Source organism: Lissotriton helveticus, chromosome 8 (genome assembly GCF_964261635.1).
Source record: "Lissotriton helveticus chromosome 8, aLisHel1.1, whole genome shotgun sequence".
Lineage (NCBI taxonomy): Eukaryota > Metazoa > Chordata > Amphibia > Caudata > Salamandridae > Lissotriton > Lissotriton helveticus.
The window spans coordinates 388,602,155-388,621,322 of NC_136069.1; the positions used below are offsets into that span (position 1 = coordinate 388,602,155).

The window sequence follows — 19,168 nt, forward strand, 5'->3', positions numbered from 1 at the left end:
AGTCTCTCGGACCAGGAGGCGTTGTCGGCGACCAGGATGGAGGGCGAGCTGTCCCACGAGGGTGTCTGCTGTCGGTGCTGCTGAAACCAGGATTGGAGCAACAAGCCTTGGCAAAGGCAAGCCCACGCGGTGGACTCAAGATGGCGTCTGGAGAGGAGGAGGGTCCAGGGTGCTCCTCTGTTGGAGGGGAGCAAGGGCCAGTCTGGAGCAACCAGACCAGCGCTGAAATCGTCGTGGTACGTCGTCAAGAGGGTCACTAGCCAACGGGCAAGTGACCGGACAATGTGGCAAGCAGCAAAGAAGCAGAAGGGCCCCACGCAGATCTCGTGGATGCTGGGAGGCTGGACTTCGGTGCTGGAGCTGCTTAGGGTTAGGGCTTCTCAAACCCAGTGCACTTATTCGAGGGTCTCTCGGGGGTCCTGCTGGAGAAGCGTCGTGCAGGTCTTGAAGATGGCCGGTCCCACGGGTCTCGTCACACCCACGAATCTCAGCTGTGCTGGATGATATAGGTAGAGGTCAGAGATGGCGGGGAATCCGGGTCTCGTCGAGCTGGGCAGTCTGGATCCAGAGGATGGACTTACAGCAAACCGCAAGAGCTTCGGTGGTGCCTGCTGGTGCAGGGTGGCTACTCCTTAGCCACAAGGGAGAGTCTTCAGAAGAGTCAAGAGTTCCCTTCGTGGAAAGTAGTTCCAAGATCCAAGATTATCTAATTTGGGAAGGGGGCCTGCTCCTATCTTTATACTAAGAAAAGGGGCTGGCACGCGACTAAGTCCTGCCCTATGGGTGGGACTAGGAGGGGGGTGGTTACACCCCTCTCCTTTGTCCGGTCTCTCCCCAGCTTAGGGGCTGGTGTGCCCCAGGAACTGGTTTGAGCCGGCATATGCACAGTGAGCACCGGGGTGCCACTTGCAGTCACCTTCCTTTCAGCCCTGCCTACCTGGAATACACAAAATCCTGTCTGGGATGGTGCTGGCACCGCCCCTGACAGGAAACCCTTTGTCCGGGCCTCCGTTGCTGGAAGGACTCCCAGCAGCAGGAGGGCAGACTTGTGTCTCGGTGGCAGCATCCATTTTGTGGAGCTGAGGCTATGTCTGACTTTAACCGGGGTTCACAGTTACATACATGTCATGTCCCTCTAGAAGGGTGGAATGCTAACCCCGTCACCAGAATTGGCGAGGGGTTAGTATTCCAATTCGTATGACACCTTACTCGACATGTTTTGATAATGCTATACCAAAGTTAGCATTTAACCGCGAGGATTATAATGCACTTAAGAGTATATGGTATAGCGTTATCATGGAACAGCTATTTGGACTTGGTTCCGCAAGCTGCAAACGGGCTCAGCTCATGCCAGAGCACCATCTCACATAATTCCAAGCACTCTGCCTTCAGGATTGATAAGGCCTGCCATAGGAGTGACTGATAGGAATATATGTGTCCATTTTAGGGTTAGATATAGGTATACTATATCTAAAGCAAAGGGTGATTACACCACCTTGCCCCAGCTGTCTTGCAGCCAGTTGTGTCAGTTTTGGATGGCCAACCAGGGGTGGCATAATACATGCTTCAGCCCCTGGTAGGCCCTGGGTACACCTATGCCCTGGATACCTAAGGTATACTATACAGGGACTGATAAGGTGACTCAGTATCCAATTAGATATGTACCTAGGGTACATGGAGTCCATTTTAACCGAGAGAGCAGGAAGCCTGGGGTCCTGGATAGCAAGATCCCAGGCCAACTAAGTCAGAAACCAGCAAAACACTAGGCAAAAAGTTGGGGGCAACCATAGTCAGGTATCCACCTTCCTACAGTGGCCACCGGCCCTGGGAACTGCACCCACACCTTCGGACCACGCACGTAACCTGGGCTTCATCCTGGACTCCTCCCTCTCGATGACCAGACAAGTCAACGCCGTCTCATCTTCATGCTTCAACATCCTACGCATGCTCAAAAAAATCTTCCGCTGGATCCCCACCGAAACAAGAAAGACGGTCACCCATGCACTGGTCACAAGCCGACTGGATTACGGAAACACCCTTTACGCCGGAACCACAGCCAAACTACAGAAAAAACTCCAACACATCCAAAACGCCTCAGCTAGACTCATACTAGACATCCCCCGTCAAGCTCACATTTCCGGTCACCTGAAAGACCTCCACTGGCTCCCCGTCAACAAGAGAATAACGTTCCGTCTCCTCACCCATGCACACAAAGCCCTCTACGACCTAGGGCCCGAATGCCTCAACACACGATTGTCCTTCTACACCCCCACCCGCCAATTACGATCGTTCAATCAAGCCCTCGCCGCAATTCCGCGCATCCACAGATCCACCATGGGGGGAAGATCCTTCTCCTACTTAGCGGCCAAGACCTGGAATTCTCTCCCCACCCACCTCCGCCTTGTACAGAACCACCTCTCCTTCAGAAAGCAACTAAAAACTTGGATATTCGATAAGTAAATTACCCCCCCTCACCCAAGCGCCTTGAGACCCTCTGGGTGAGTAGTGCGCTATACAAATCTTTGAACTTGAACTTGAACTTATTAACCTAGCCACTGTTCACTCGATTCCCCGGGCCGTGTTAATGATAGATGGGGCATGCTTGTGGGGTGTATTGGAAGTATTGGGCTTTAGTCCTTGCTTTATCTCTACGCTTCAAAGGATTTATGAGAATTCATCAGCGAGAATCCACCGTAATGGGTCATTGACTGGGAGTTTCGGTATCCATAGGGGTACAAGACAAGGCTATCCTTTGTCTCTTATATTGTTTGACATCTCTATTGAGCCATTTGCCCAGATACTTAGAAGGGATAATCAGGTAATTTTATTTCATTCCCCTTATTTTTACAATAAGATTGCATTATATGCAGATGACCTGGTCATTTATACATCAGACCCTCCTCAAACTAATCCAAGGGAGGAGAGTCTGGCAGCGGAGTTTGTGACCTTTCTTATTCAGTGAATACATCTAAGTCAGAGGTAATGTGTTGGAAGATGGAAGGTTGGATGGGGGGCACGGTTGGAGATTAAATATCTATGCATTGTTATAATCGACCATGTGGAAGAAATACCACTACACAATTTGAAAAGAGTGGCAAAGGAGGTGGATGTTCTACTGGCTTGATTGAAGAATCTGCCTTTGACAATCTATGGACGTGTGAATTTGATTAAGATGTTGATCCTCCACAAACTGATGTACCTTTTTAATGGTATCCCCCTCATATTTCCAAAATCAATTATTGATAAGCTCCAGGGGAAACTAACTAGCATTTCATGGGCCTTTCGCTGGGCAAGGTAGGCGTGGAAAACAGTGAAGCGATAGCTTGGGAAGGGTGGCCTCGCCCTCCCTCAATGTGTATTGCTTGGCTTTTCAGTTTAAAAACTGTAGGATGCCAATTCTCATAATCCTCAAGCTTCCAGAGTACATCTGCTGCCATTTTTTCCTGGTTGGCTTTAAACTCATTCCATTTCCCAACGTCTTCTTCCAGCCTATCGGTTCTTGCCTCGACCTCCGTTAGACTCCTTGGGGTGGCGGAAGGAAAAGAAGGGCAGGATGTGCGGGCGTTTGTCGTTAACTTGCTTAAGGGGGCTTTCCCGGAGTTGTCTTCCTGGAACTGGGAAAATGAGATACAAAGGGCCCACAAGTTTCCTCTGGCACAGAGAAAGGGGCCGGCAACGGATAAACCAAGGGCAATATTGATATATGTAGGAAACTATTTACTCAGGCAGGAAATTATGGATAAGGCCAAACCTGAAGCTAGACGAGCGTACAATGGTACGACGTTTTTTGCCCGCCCAGACTTCTGTCATGAGACGGTGGAAAGGCGCTGGCGCATGAGGCAGATGATAACCCCTTTCCAAAATATGGCTTGTGAGGCTTATTTAATGTTTCCTTCTCGTCTTAAGGTAGAGTTGAACGGTCAGATGAAGATCTTCTATTCTGAAATTAAAGCCCAGGCTTATCTGGATGAGATAAGAGAGATGAAAAGAGGATCAAAGTCTATGACGGTTGCATTAAGGCAGTCAAAGCAATAATGCTGGAATAGTGGAAATAGTGAAAAGAGATATGTTTGTTTGTTTATAAACCTGAGAGGCAGTAGTGGCAGCCGCAATTAGTAGCTTTAAGTAGGGCATGATATAAGATAGAGTCAGGTAATGCTATTGATGGGACCAGGGGCAGGAGGGGGCGGTTGGCACTTGAGGCACAGCTGTCATGTATAGGTCAGGACTGACCTATTTGCCTGTAAGGGAGGGAGGGGTAGGGGGGGCGGGCAGGGGGGGGGAGTACAGGGCGCACTGATCTGCTGTTGGTTTTTTCATACACAGGGGAACACGGGTAATTTTAGAGAGCATGTCCAGGTGATGTTTTTGCAGTTAGGGAAAAGTGGCAAAATGGAAAATTACAGAAAATTGTTTGTTAGCGATGTAAGCTTGATGGTACAATTAACCAGGGTGCATTAATGGCTGTACGCATAATTACGGTAAATGTCTGTGGCTTAAATGACCGAACTAAAAGGCAAAGGGTTGCTATGTGGTTAAGATATGTAAATGTGGACTTCGTATGCCTCCAAGAAACCCATATAGAAGGACAACAAGGTTATTTATTAGACCAGCTGGGCTTCAAGGTACTTGCATATTCCAAGCAAGGGTCAAGCAAGGGTCTAAAAATAGAGGGGTTGCAATCTTATCGAAGCACAGAGGTGTTATGATAAGGAGAAAACTCGAAGATCAATGGGGGAGATGGGTACTGCTAGAATGCAGAATTAATGAGGAGTGGGTCACCTTAGGATGTATATATGGCTCAACGGAGGACGATCCTGATATTTTTGATTTTATCGATGTGGAGTTAGCAACCTGGTCCCCAATTATTATTCTTACTGGGGACTTCAACATCAATGGGGCAGGAGGGGTAAGAGGGATATTAAATGGTGGGTATCAGGGTAGAAAAAAGAGAGTCTGGAGGTCTCTATGCAGTCTTACTAGAAATAACGCTTTATTGGATGCATGGGCGGTTTTAAGGCTAGGCGAGCAGGGATTCACTTATTATTCTGCCCCGCACAAGATTTGTGCTAGATTAGATTATTTTTTCATCTCACACTCTTTACAATCAAGAATTAAAATTGAGAGACACCCTCGGATTATCTCCGACCATAACCCTCTGATCCTATCTGTAAATTTGGGGACTACTAAAGTCCAGGACCGAGTATGGACCTTTGAAAGAGGGTTATTGAAAGAGGAAGCTTATATTGCCCATATGACTGAGTGGGTTAGAACCTTTTTTACGGACATCAATAGAGGTAGTACCGCGGCCGGGAACATGTGGGATTCATTTAAGTCAGCTGTACGAGGGGAGACAATAAGCTTCAGCGCAGAGAGACGAAGGAGGGAAAGACAAAGGGAGGCAGAGCTCGCTAGGGCAGTGACGAATGAAGAGGAGGAATTGACACAGCATGTGATAAGGGGACTCCTGTTGGATCAAGTTTTAATTAAAATAGCTAAAGCAAAAATGGAGGCAGAGGAAAACATAGCTAATAAAGTTGCTAAAACATATTTAATGAATAGAGAAAAATGCTATGAGTTTAATGAATCAGTAGGTCGCACTCTTGCAATTCGTACAAGGCAGAATGTATCCACAGGTTTTGTGAGGGAAATCCAGGATGAGGCAGGCACAACAGTGGATGACCCAGAGGGGATACGGGAAGTGTTTAGGAAATTCTACATTTCACTATATGACCAAAAGCTCCCAAATGACTTATCTAGGATAGGTAATTACCTTCAAGATATTCCGGTGGATATTTTACCGAACGGTGAATCAAGGGAGCTGGAGGCATCATTTACTATGGAAGAAATTCTGCTGGCTTTGACAAGCTTCCCTTCTGCTAAGGCCGCGGGCCCTGATCAAATCCCTATGGAATCTTTAAAAACCTTCTGGGACGTAATTAAGCAGGATCTCTGTACCACAATGCAGTATGCACAGACAGGGGAATCAATACCGAATAGTTGGGCTGGGGCAGATATCGTAATAATTTAAAAAGAGGGCAAACCGGCTAATCAAACCGGGTCATACAGGAAAATAACACTAATGAACGGGGACACCAAAAATTTACTCTAAGGCCCTAGCTATTAGAATTGCGAAAATAATTAATACCCTGGTGAGCATCAATCAGCATGGGTTTATTCCAGGGAGGGGCACCACGCATCATACTCGAAAGGTTATCACCCTCCTGGACGCCGCAGAGGTTGCAGGAGACCCATTCGCAGTAATGTTATTAGATGCTGAGAAAGCTTTCGACCGGGTCTCCTGGGACTTTCTGTGGGTCATCTTGAGGAGAGCGGGATTCGGGGAGGGTCTGGTTAAAGCTTTGCAGGTTCTATATGCAGCACCAACCGCTCGTATACGAGTAAACACCGGGTATACGCTGCCAATCCAGATAAAGAGGGGCCCTCGGCAGGGGTGCCCTTGTTCCCCCCTTCTGTTTGCTCTGTATATGGATCCATATATACGGCGTATTGAGTTAAATGTTAATATATGTACAGTAGACACCCATAGAGGGCAATGTAAAATCTTGGCCTACGCCGATGATGTTGCTATTATCACTCCTAGGCCGGCAGAAGGTATTGGCCCTGTGGAGAAGGAGGCACAGTCTTTTGGAGAGGTATCTGGCTACGCGCTAAACTCAGCCAAAACGCAGATTATTAAAAATAGCAAGGCGGTCAGTTCAGACCATCGGGTGGTCTCTAGTGGGCTGTATTTAGGAATTATTATACAGGCAGATTTAGATAAACTTGTGGAGTCAAATATTGCACCGGTAATTAATAAAGCTAAAAAAGAATTGGATAGGCTGCATAACATACATTTTTCAATAGTTGGACGTACATAGTTAAAATGATTGTTTTGCCAACATTTTTATATTTATTTAGGGCTCTACCCTTATTGTTTAAAGGTAGGTGGTTTAAGGAGCTCGAACATATGTTAAACCAATTTGTGTGGGCGCATGGAAAGACTCGTAGGGCCCTGAGGTTTATGGCACTCCCAAGGGAGCGTGGTGGATGGGCCCTACCAGATTTGAGAATGTATTATTGGGCAGCTTGTCTCCAATACATGGCAGGCCTCTTTGGAGGGGCAGAAAAGGAAGGGCAAGACGACCTAGGAACTTTGGCGATTTATGCATTAGTATTAGGAGAGCAGGCTGAGAATATCTTCTTGAAGTTCACTGAGTATAGCTATTATAAAAGAACTAAATTTAAAACAGTTATGGCCGCGTATAAGATGTGGGCTGCCTTTGTGAAAAGATTTGGCCTAGGTAGATATAATGCATATACAAGACTGAGCAAGAACCCTTCTCTTCCTGGGGATATATTTTTCGGGGCAGTGTTTTCAGAATGGGGAGATCTTGGGATTACTAAAATGGGTGATATGATGGGCCCACAGGGGGTAATGCAGTTTAGTAGCCTTCAGGCAATATATGGACTGGAATCATCTCATTTTTTTAAGTTTTTACAAATCAGGAGTTTTATGTTGACAAAAACGGGTGGGTCGGCGGGATTTGGGACGAATCCTATTCTGGACATTATCCAGGAAAGCACAGACTGTACAATTAAGAGATTCTACTCTGAATTAATAGAGCAACAGATAGATGACTTAGAAAAGTATGAGGGAAAATGGATGCAGAAGGTGGGCCTTGAAGGAGCATGCTTTCAGAGGTCATTAGAACTTGGGCAGAAACTTCTGTGTTCAGCCCCACTCCAGGCACAGCATTATAAGACAATGTATTTTTTCTATCATACGCCCTCTAAGATAGCACAATGGGGAGGGCTAGCCGGTATTACGTGATGTGATAGTCCTGAGGCTGACTTGGCTCACATGTTTGCTACCTGTACCCATTTAAAATCTACCCGGGATGAAATTGAAATATTCCTCAAGAGTTCACTAAGGATAGAGATTACCTTAACTACAACCGTGGTACTTCTGGGAACAGAGGACAATGCCACTCGGAATCTTCATGAATATTTCATATCTGTGGCAAATGCGGTACTGCGCCTTTGTATCGCCACAGCCTGGTTGGATGAGCTACCACCCACGTTTCATCAATGGCTAAGGAAACGTTTGGCTGCCTATAATCTTGAGAAAGCAATTTATGCAAGGAGGGGAAGTAGAGGCAAGAAATTAGGTAAGGAAATATGGGAACCTATAAAAAATTGGAATGAGACAGAACCGGGTTAGGCTGGGTTGAAAATATTTAATTGAGTTCCTTTGCTCTCTCGGTCTGTTTATGTTTTTTATTTTGCAATGATATGGAATGTGCTTACCCTATAAGTCTTCATGTAATTTCACTTGTTTTTCCCTTTATTAGTATGTATGTCAATCATGATGATTTTTATTTGCTTCCCTGTGCCCTGTACAATAAAAGGGGGGGGGAACCTGAATAATAATATTTAAAAAAAAAAAACTGTAGGATGCTATTGGGTAAATCAAATAGTTCAGCATGGGGGGTGCTATTAGCAGAAATGATTAGGGAGTCTGGAACCACTGGTTTCCTAAATAAGTTTGGAGTCCAGAATTTTAAGAATAGTACTACGGAAGGTCTTGAAAGGCAGCACTAAGCCTATGGTTCAGAATGAGGAAGATCTTGGGTATTGGTTATTATTCCGACTTTGCACCTATCTGGGACTCCCCTGGTTCCCAGAGTGCCTGAAGGACGGGCTGAATTTTCCATTAAGGCAGGCTGGGATTGCTACCTAGGGGGTAATTGTTGACAGTGCAGGGGGTATTACCCTGGGATGTCTTAAGAGCTAAGACTAGCGACTCCCCCTCAAAGTTTAAATATGTGCAGCTGCCTTCTTGGCTTGTAAGTGCTGCTCAGGAGATCGTGGGGAGGTACTGGAAATTTAGGTCAACACTCCAGGTGCGAGATCTATAAGTAAGAAGGTTGCTATATTGTTATGGGTGTTTCTGGAGCCTGAGGACAAGATGATGGCACTATATTTGGTGTGGGAAGGTACTTTTCAGGGGATGACCTACAATCAATATAGCAAAATTCCCTGAAATTATTGTATTCGGTAGTTAAGCCAGCAAATCTAAAATTAAATAATTTTTTCACTATTAATAGATTATATTGGACCTCCAAAGATTGCAAAGTTTAAACTGCAGCCAGCCCCCAGATGTAGAATATGTGTGTTTTTAGGAGCTAATGAGGAACATGTGTTTTTCACTTGTCCTGGGATCAAGGTGTTTTGGAAGGATATTGACAAAATCTTAAAGGATATCACGGGGGTCACTCTAACGCTAAACCCTGTATTAGTTCTAATGACGAGGAAATGATTTCAAGCATCCTTCTGAGCAGAGAGCTGAGAGGCCTCTTGTTCTACCTGGTACTTCTAGCTAGGAGGGAGATCTGTAAACACTGGACTGCTCCATCTGCCCCATGTGCCACAGACTAGCTCAAAGTGGCAAATTGGACTTGTTGTCTGGCTATAGAGGGCAGGCCTGGAAGAGCAATGAAGGTATGGGCTGATTTCACTTGGTGGAGTAGAATACATAGAACAAGAGTTCCTATGATTAACCATGGCACCGCTCTAGATGATGGGTTTATTAGCTGGGTGAGTGCAGTGGGGCCTAATGCAAATGCAATAGACTGTGAGGCAGATAGCAAATGTAAACATGGCCTGAGACCTGCATACGCTATGGTGATATGAAGATTATAAAAATTACAAAATAAAAATAAACTGTTACTTGAACCAGAGTACACTCAATGAGTGATTATTGGAAGCTGGGGATCCCCAGCCTAAGCAGTTTCTTTGATTTGAAATTCAACCCAACATGGAAAATACAAAAACAAGTATACAACAAACAAATGGTCAGATATTGCAGTATTTTGTTTAATTCACAATCAAATATAGGAAAAGTTTTCACATTTCTAATTTTGCTTATTTATTTCCATTTACTTTGTTAATTGTAAAGTATTATTTTAATATTATTTAATTTGGCAGCTTAGTTGTGGACTCTGTTGTCAGGCCTCAGGACCCCAGGTGTCCTTTTGCCACAGGTTAAGAGCCAATGGTCTAATACATTCACAGGAAGTGCTTTGATGGTGGTTCCTGTGTATGGTAGAAATGTCTGTTGGTCTGATGGACATTTCTAAATTTGGCAGGTGGCTACTCAGTCATGTTGATGGAGTAATTTATTCCGCCACCGTGACTAAGTACAATCAGTCTGGTGAAATATAAATCAGCCCTTTAGACTGGCGCACACCAAAAAATGGGTGCACCAATCAGTAAAGTAAATAAACATGGAGTACAAGAGTTTTAGATGAGGGCATTGACGCCCTATTGATTATACATTTATTTATTTATTTGGAATTGTACATAGTGCTGGCTAGACCCAGAGGTATCAGAGCGCTTTACATAAGGGAGAGCATGAACAATGCACAAATTATATAAAAACTGATAAAAACATCAATGTCCTACACTTGAGACGTGAAGAGGAACAAGGGATAATTACAGGTAAACCTAGCAAAGAGGAGGGTGATCGGGAATAAGGCAGATGGTTGTAGGAAAAAGAACAAGACCAGCAGACTGGCTCCCACTAGGAAGCACTCGGGGTCAGTCCTTCCCATCGGGCCCGAATAAAGGCAGACCAATTAGAGTCAGGTGTAGAGCCCACAGAAGGATTTTGGTCGATTAACAGTAAAGAAGAGGGACGGATTTGCACGTCGTGCGGAGGACAGGAGACCACCGGGAAGGCCAACAGATGGGGTAAAATGGTTGCTTTGCACCCACCGTCTCCGACATTCAAGAAGCAGGCAAAAAGCGGAGGGGGAGAAAGAGAGGGTCTTTGCGGTCAAGCGCTGGGCAGGAACCAAGCTGTCAAAATCAGTAAGATGGCTTAGATAGGCAGCAAGCGGTGCTCCCGTAGAAGAACCTCCGCCTCCAAGAAGGAGAATTCCATTAGAGATCGTCAGTCCGAAAAAAAGAATAACCTCAGCCGTTCAAAAGTAGAAGTGGAGACCCCTAGTTCCCCAAATGACTCACCGGAGGGCCGGAGCGGGTCACCGCAAGCATCCCAGGCGATAACCAGCCGAGTAGCAGGGACGCCGCGATCAGGGCGTACTCATCACCCAGTCACCACCATGGGTGTGCGCCAGCAGGCTATGGCAGGCTGCAGCAAAGTGGCAAGCTCTCCAGAGCTTGAAAGCCGAGCAGCCAGCTTGGTCCTCGGCTCAGCCACGCCCCATAAAGGCTATCCTATAGTGTCCTTCAGATCTATGAGCAAGTGCTACAATTGAGGCAAGCAGCATTTGCAACTATGTTAGCACACCACTCACTCTATTGGCTAAGTGCAAATTGCACTGGTTCCTGTTTTTATACAGGAAGTCACCAGACGTGAGCAATTTGTGTGGAGAAAAAAGGCATCTGTGCTTGTCTCTACAGTAAGGATGTAAACCTTTTTCTTGTTCGAATGCTTGTCACAGTTTACAAGATTACCCTTCACTATTTAGCACTCTTCAACTCTGTTTTACAATGTTTAACTGTTGGCATTTCTCTGCTCATTTTGTATCCCACTTTTACATATTTATGGTTTGTTTCTTATCTTGACTGTACTCTGTCATGTTTTATCATGGAAGTAGTTTTAGTTTCAATAATATAATCTTTAATAAAAATGCAAATCTAATAGCTAAATACTAAAGCCCACAATTCTCATATGTTGAAGTGTTTCTTCAATAAAAAGGGTAAAACTTACATCGCTCTTCTTTCTTGCAGAGTTGCTGGCTCTGGAAATGGAAGGAGAATTGAATTACACTTAACATACAGGATAGAGGCATGAATTTACTACTACACATGAGTGTAACAGTATGTATGTATGCATGTATGTATGTATGCAGAATACTTACATTCTGGATAGAATGATTCAGGATGCTGCACAACAGTACAGATATAGCCACATTTATAATGCATCCTGTGAACATGGGTTCGCTCATAATGAACAAGTTACTTACCTTTTGTAACAACTTATCTGGTAGAGACTCTATCTAGCTGAGGATTCCTTGCAGACCCTCTCATCCTCCCTGCTTTGCTAATGGATTTCTCATAATAGGGTAACTCTTATGAGTTGCTTTGTGTAAGGAAGAATAAGCTAGAGAGAGTGTACCAGATAAGAAGTTACCAAAGTTAAGTAACTTGTTCATATGATAGAGACTTCTTGCCGCAAGTGTCTTAACTTACAATGCATAGCCAATTAATAGCTTTTCAGAAGAGGGTCTGTTAACAGGCAGACCAGGAAGTCCTAGAAAACTGAGCGAGCAAAATCCCTGTCATGACAGAACTGACTATCCAGGCAGTAGTATTTGGAAAACATGTGCAGAGATGCCCACATTGCAGCCTGACAGGTGTCCAAGACAGGGACTCCACAAGCTAATGCCCTGGCTCTGGTGGAACAAGCGTGCATGCCCTCAATAGGTTGCTTCTTGGTCAGTGCGGTGCAGTCTTTAAAGCACAACACAACTCATTGTGAGATGACCCATTTCTTCAGGGCCTTTCCTTTCTACACCACAACATTCCCAATGTCCATGCAGAACTCTCTGGTACGAGCAATGTAAAATGACAATGCTCTTTTTGGGTCTAGGCAGTGGAGTCTTTTCTTTGGAGGGGTGAGGCAGAGCAAAGAAGGTAGGCAATGTGATGGTCTGGCCTATGCGAAAAGGTGTCACCAATTGCAGCAGGAAAGAGGCTCAAGTTCAGCTTGTGTGGGAAGAATGTTGTGTAAGAAGGGTGCACAGAACGTGCTTGTAGTTCGCTAACCTTCCTAGACTATGTAATGGCCACCAGAAAGACAGTTTTTATGGTCAACAAATGAAGAGGATTTTTGTGTAAGACCTTGAATTGTACACTCACCAGGAGAGTTAGAAGTAGGTTCAGGTCCCTTTGGGGCATGGTGAAAGGTTTTGGAGGCAAAATATACATTGTTGTCAGTTGAGAAAACGAGTCACAACTGGTGTCTTAAATAGTGAGGGCTATTGCAGCAACCACAATAAAGCCAATATGGCTGAAGGGTATCCTTCAAGAGCAAAGCATTGCAGGGCCAATTAGAGAACAAATAACAACCAGAGACAAGGGTGCAAAAAGTGATAAACATTTTCAAAACCACACCAATCTACAAATTTGTCCCAACGGGAGGAATATACTGTCTTAGTTGATGGATGCCTGGCTGCCAGAATGACATCACAGACTTCAGAAGGGATGTTAAAAGCTATCAACTTCTGCCGCTTAATATCCATGCTGAACTCACCATTCTGAAGCAATGGCCTGAAACTGTACTTTGTCCATAACAGCTCTGATGAAAGGGAGGGTCTCAGACGGAAGCAGGTGTGACTTCAGCACATCAATAGTGAATCCCAGCAAATGCAGAAGATTTGCCGTAGTCTGGAGGTTGTAAAGGACTACCTGGGGCGAACCTGCCTGAAACAGCCAGCCTTTGAGGTAGGAGAAGACCAGAACCCCTGACCCCTGCAAGTGAGACACAACCACCACTATCACATTAGTGAACACCTGAGTGGCATTGGTAAGACCAAAAGGAATCACAGCAGACTGATAATACTTGTCACCCACCTTAAACTGTAGGTAATGCCTATGGGCAGACATTGCCTGCCCACAGACGGGTGGACCTGGAATGTGGACCAGTGCTACCATCCAGTCTCCAGGGCTGAGCAGAATCTAAACTAACAGGAGCATCTTAATTTCTTCTTCAGGCAGAAATTGAGAGGGTGCAGGTCTATAAGAGCAGTGAGGTCTCCGTGCTTTCTCTGTACTAGAAAGTAGATGGAACAGCAACCACAACTTACTTCTGATGCTGGCACACTCACGAAGGTTCCTTTGACCAAAAGAGCGTGAATTCCTGATGGTGCAGTAAGAGGTGGTCCTCTGTCAGTAGGTCTAAAGATGGTGGCACAGGAGGCAGGTTTTCTAGAAAAGGGAAAAAGTAACCTAGTTGAACAGCCTGGAGTACCCATTTGCCCGGTGTTATATACTGCCAGTAAGAAAGGTACTGTTGGATCATGCTGCCAACTGAGTACCTGTGATGGAACTAGTGCAAACTAAAGAGGTTTAGGGCTGTGGCTGTTGGGGGGGAGTGGTAGACTGGGTAGACCTCTGGCTGGTTGTTCTACATGGCTGGTGGCAACTGCTTCCGCAGCCACAGAAGGGAAGAGGAGGCTATTGGCCTTGGTGGTTGGGAGGGCATGGACCAGGCTAATAGCACCTGCCTTAGTCACGGATGGTGTGAAAGGCAGAATGGGGATGGTGAGGGGCCAAGGAGAGTCCCAGGGACCTGGCAGTAGCCAAGTTGTCTTTAAAGAGCACCAGCGCCAAATCTGCCTTGTAGCCAAAGAGGATGACCATCAAATCAGGTTGAGTGCCACTGATGATGCAGTCACCCTGCCTAGCAAGTTGGTCAGGTTCTGTCCCCAGCGAATAGTGATCAATCAATCAATAAATCAGACTACTTGTAGAGCACGCTACTTACCCGTGAGGGTCTCAAGGTGCTGAGGGGAGGGGGTGCTGCTAGTGCTCGAAGAGCCAGGTCTTGAGGAATCTTCAGAAGTCGAGTAGGTCTTGGGTCTGCCGTATGTGGGTAGGGAGGGTGTTCCAGGTCTTGGCGGCGACGTAGGAGAAGGATCTGCCGCCAGAGGTTGTTCGTTGGATGGGGGGACAGTGGCGAGGGCGAGGCTGGCGGAGCGGAGCTGGCGCGTGGGGGTGTAGAAGCTGAGTCTTCTGTTAAGGTAGGCTGGTCCGGCGTTGTGGAGTGCTTTGTGTGCGTGGGTGAGGAGCTTGAAGGTGATCCTCTTGTCGACGGGGAGTCAGTGTAGGTCTCTCAGGTGGGGGGTGATGTGGCTGCGGCGGGGGATGTTGACGATTAGTCGGGCGGAGGCGTTTTGAATGCGTTGTAGTTGTTGTAGGTGTTTGGCTGGGATTCCTGCGAGGAGTGCGTTGCCGTAGTCCAGTCTGCTGCTGACGAGGGCCCGTGTCACCGTTCTTCTTGTTTCGGTCGGGATCCACTTGTAGATCCTGCGGAGCATTCGGAGGGTGTTGTAGCAGGAGGAGGAGACGGCGTTGACCTGCGTAGCCATGGAGAGGGGGGAGTCGAGGATGAATCCTAGGTTACGTGCATGGTCGCTGGGTGTTGGTGCTGTTCCCAGTGTGGTTGGCCACCAGGAGTCGTCCCAGGCTGAGGGGGTGGGTCCGAGGATCAGTACCTACGTCTTGTCCGAGTTCAGTTTCAGACGGTTGCTCCTCCTCCAGTCGGCAATGGCCTTCATTCCCTCGCGGAGATTGGTTTTGGAGGTGTGTTGGTTCTTGGTGAGGGAGAGGATGAGCGGGGTGTCATCAGCATAAGAGATGATGTTGAGGTTGTGCTGGCGGGCCACTTGTGCAAGGGGGGCCATATAGATGTTGAACAGCGTCGGGCTGAGGGATGAGCCCTGGTGGATGTCGCAGGTGATGTTGGTGGCTTCGGATGGGAAGGGTGGGAGGGCTTGGCAGACAGAAGAGAACTTCCTTCTGCATTTCTAGCCCCATGGATTCTCTACCCGCTGGTGTGGCAGAGAATGCACAAGGGTTTACATTGGGAGATGAGGCCTAAAAGCCCAGGCTCTCTGGGGTAGGGTGCTGGGTAAGGAAAGCAAGGTGCCAGCGAGTGTGGCAAAGGGCAATTTTTCTGTGCACAGGAGCCCCTATGCAATGCTTGGCCCAGGTCCCCGAACAGGACATCAGTGAGTTCTTCATTGAAGGGGAGAATGTGTTCCGAGGGGTTTGACTCCAGGTTGAGGTACCTCTGGTAAAAAATTTGTCTTGACTGCCACTGAGGGCAGCTGAAGGTCCAGGACCTCAGCCGCCCTCCATCCCATCATAGCAAACAAAGCCCCTTCCATCAGTATCACCACTAGGAGTAGAGACCGCGCCAGTGTCTGGTGACATCTCTAGACCACTAGCATTTGCCAGTACCTCATACCAGTTATGTTTGGCCCCTCCTCAGAGGGGGATGCATTCATAGGTATTTTTAGATACTTCCAAATCATACACCTCTACAGCTTGTCAATAAAGGAAGTCCCTGGCTCCAACTGGGAAGGCCTAGCTCTAGCTGGCATCAGAGTCAGCTTCAGGAAACATTGATCCAGCTCTGTATCTGAGTAGCCACTGGTTCCAGGAACAACATCTTCCAAACGGGCTCCGTGGAAGGCCGTAGTCTTGTGGGCAGAGCTGTTCTGGATCCAGCACTGTCTCCAAAGAGCCAGACTGGCGCCGAGGGCAGACCCGCTATGGGAAATCCAGTAGAGGCTCCTGCCCAACCCATGGGGCTTGAAGGCACTCCAGAGATGTCAGGCCACCCAAATACAAGGTACATGGCCTCATAGTACTCATGGAGTTGTGCAAGCTTCATCTGGCTCCAGGAAACTCAGTGAGAGGACCCACAAGGAGGCTACAACTGGGAGTGGGCCTAGCGTGATTTTGCTCCCACATCTCATCCACAGATTTATACTGGTGAGGTGAAGTCGAAGAATGATTCAACTTCATTGACTTCATAGATTTCTTGTGGGACTTACCTTATGACTCAGAGGGTGATGGCAATCGCCTGGAATGACTCAATGAATAGGCCCAGGATCTTCCTTGTGATTGACCTGGAGTGTCGGGGAGGCGACTGTCCTAGGGTCGCTAGGAACTTCAAGGAGCAACTCTTCTGTGCCTTGGAGTTCATGGCACAGCATTTCCCACTAATGCAGGGCAGCAAGTAAAATTGCTGCACTGCATCAAATAAAGAGTGCAGAATTGCACCATATATACAAAGAATTTGAGCCGTTTATCTCTCTCAATCGGGAGGTGTACTTTGTGCTGCCTAGTGCTGAAGCAGACATCCTTGTGCCAGAATGTTTGTTTTGTGGCCATGGTAGGTTTTGTGCAGGAAAATGTCCCTTCCTGCATAAAAACTACCCTTGGAGGAAGAGTGCAGCACATATGCAAAGAGGAAAAACAAGCCAGCCTCAGGTCTGCTCAGGATTTTGGTGCATTTCCATGTCTAGGAGTTGCTTTGCATCAAAACCCATGGGTGGATGCACTGCAACGGCCATGCGTAATCTGTGGAACTGATAGAGCGCAGGGTCACCTAACCCTAACCCTTACTCTGCTACCAAGAAATACTGATAGAGTGCGGGGTCACCTGATCAATTATCATACTCACCTGGGGTCATAAACATACACACTTTAACCAGGTAACCATGCTCTAATCAGGATTTTAATATTCTCTAGGACTTTTACCTTTGTCTTACCAATCCTTGTCATCGGTACCTAAAGTCCTAAGGGATCAAGGGAGTTAGCATAATAGGTAGAAAAGTAAAATTTCTTGAATAACCACAGACTAGGGAAATATTTAAACTCTTTATCTATGTAAATTCTAAAATACTACAGTCCATGCATATGAAACCAAGGCCTTCTCAATTAGAATGATAATGATTCAAGCAATGATATGTAGAGATGTCACGAAACTTATTTTAGGCATTGAAACATAGGAAGGGGAGAGAAAAGGGAAACATACAATAACATACCTACACAGATTTATATTTACCTAGAATGGTGTGAAGACCAACCCTGGCCACGGGCTGGGACAAAAGAACAGGACTTCTTGATAGTTCAAGTGTCAAAGGACAGGATAGGTTCAGATCAGGACAGGTGAAGGCCAAATCAAGATGGATGCAGGTCGGAACCAGTACCCTCAGCTAAAGTGAAACGCCAGCGTCACACCCCTTTCTGCGGCTAACAGTTGGACCCCGATTGGGTTATTGATCTCCTCACAGAACCCCGATTGGGTTATCGATCTCCTCCTAACCCCGATTGGGTTATCGAATCTTCTGACAGAGTGCTCCGCCAGCACCTCTGCACTCGATCCCCTATTGAGTGCGTTGGGTCCGTGAAAGGTCAGCTATTCGGACAAGTCAGACAATCTAACTAGCTAAGCCTACCTTAGTTATACTATTTTCCAGGGCAGTGTACCACCCCCCAATGTTGCGAGTTTGTGTATTCCCACAATTTGATTGGTCAAAAGACAAGAAGAAGTCATCACACCATACCAAAATGATATCATTTCATTCAAATATTGAAATTAGCATTCCTGCCCATCATTTTATTTTCCCATGCACTTTTATTCCACCCGGCAGTGAATGTATCAATAACAATTACAATGTAGTCAATATTTTAGTTCAGCTTCCTTCCATGAGGTCAAGAGGTAAGGTTCCCAGGAACATCTTCTAGCAAGTCAGACGTTGGCCGGGTTTCAATGTCAGTGCTTCCTGGATTTTGAGCTTCTCTGCGCAGTTGCAGTATCTCTCAAGATGGAGTTCGGAAGTGCATGTCAGGCCCAAATACGAGCTAGTAGCAAAGTAAAAAAGAAAGTTTTAGAACAAAGAATAAATTAATGTTCTGTATACCACTTATCTCTACACTATTCCCATTATTTTATTTTAACAATTGCATTAATTATTAAGCAAAACGAACAATGTTTAGTTATTGCAGCAGCATAAGCGTTAATGTGTAATCACATGAATCAGCCATCTTAATTCTAATGCGCAGAAGCAAAGATTCCCTCCAAAGCAGAGAAGACGTCATGTCACGTGAGTGTGACAGACGCATGCGCAGTACAGTTCCCGCTTTGCGGCGGCCATTTTTAGTGCAATTGAATTACTGTTAGTAAAAGCACATAGGCGAGCTTCCCTATGATACTAAAATGTTGTGTAATGCAAATATTAGTAAACAAAACACATTGATTAATACTTTAGCTATTATTTCGAGAAGATTGAGTACAAGCAAGTCTCTTTATATATGAAACCTTGCTCCATCAGAACACCTCCCTGTTGCAAAGTAGGACAGGGCAGCACTATGAATTATTAAAACCTTTTGTAAATCTGTGCCTTAATATCATTAGGAAGTTATGCAGAAGCATGGTGGTGATGTAATTTCTCATTGAGCTGGTTCTAAAATGAAAGAAAACATGATACCAAAGGGGGAGGGTGAAAGCAGACTTTATAATTTTTTTGTAAAGAGTATTAAGGTCTTTGACAGTCACATGCTTGCTAATATAGGCATGATACCTCTCATGTATCTCTATTATGAAATGATATTGAATAAG

General features: G+C 46.0%; 1 protein-coding gene across 6 annotated transcripts in view; it reads right to left on the minus strand.

Annotated features, from left to right (window-relative positions):
• The window catches only part of LOC144772707 (uncharacterized), a 650,472-nt gene extending 633,717 nt beyond the window's left edge, over positions 1-16,755 (minus strand). For all 6 annotated transcript variants that reach the window (XR_013599827.1, XR_013599825.1, XR_013599826.1 and 3 more), the window contains exons 1-2: positions 13,839-16,755; positions 11,741-11,771 (exon numbers count right to left, since the gene is read on the minus strand). Coding sequence is in view for 3 of the 6 variants with exons in the window: in XM_078657201.1 (XP_078513327.1) it covers positions 11,741-11,771; positions 13,839-14,006 (199 nt within the window). In the remaining 3 variants the exon portion in view is untranslated. The remainder of the gene's footprint in view (positions 1-11,740; positions 11,772-13,838) is intronic.
• Between the last annotated feature and the right edge of the window lie 2,413 nt (positions 16,756-19,168).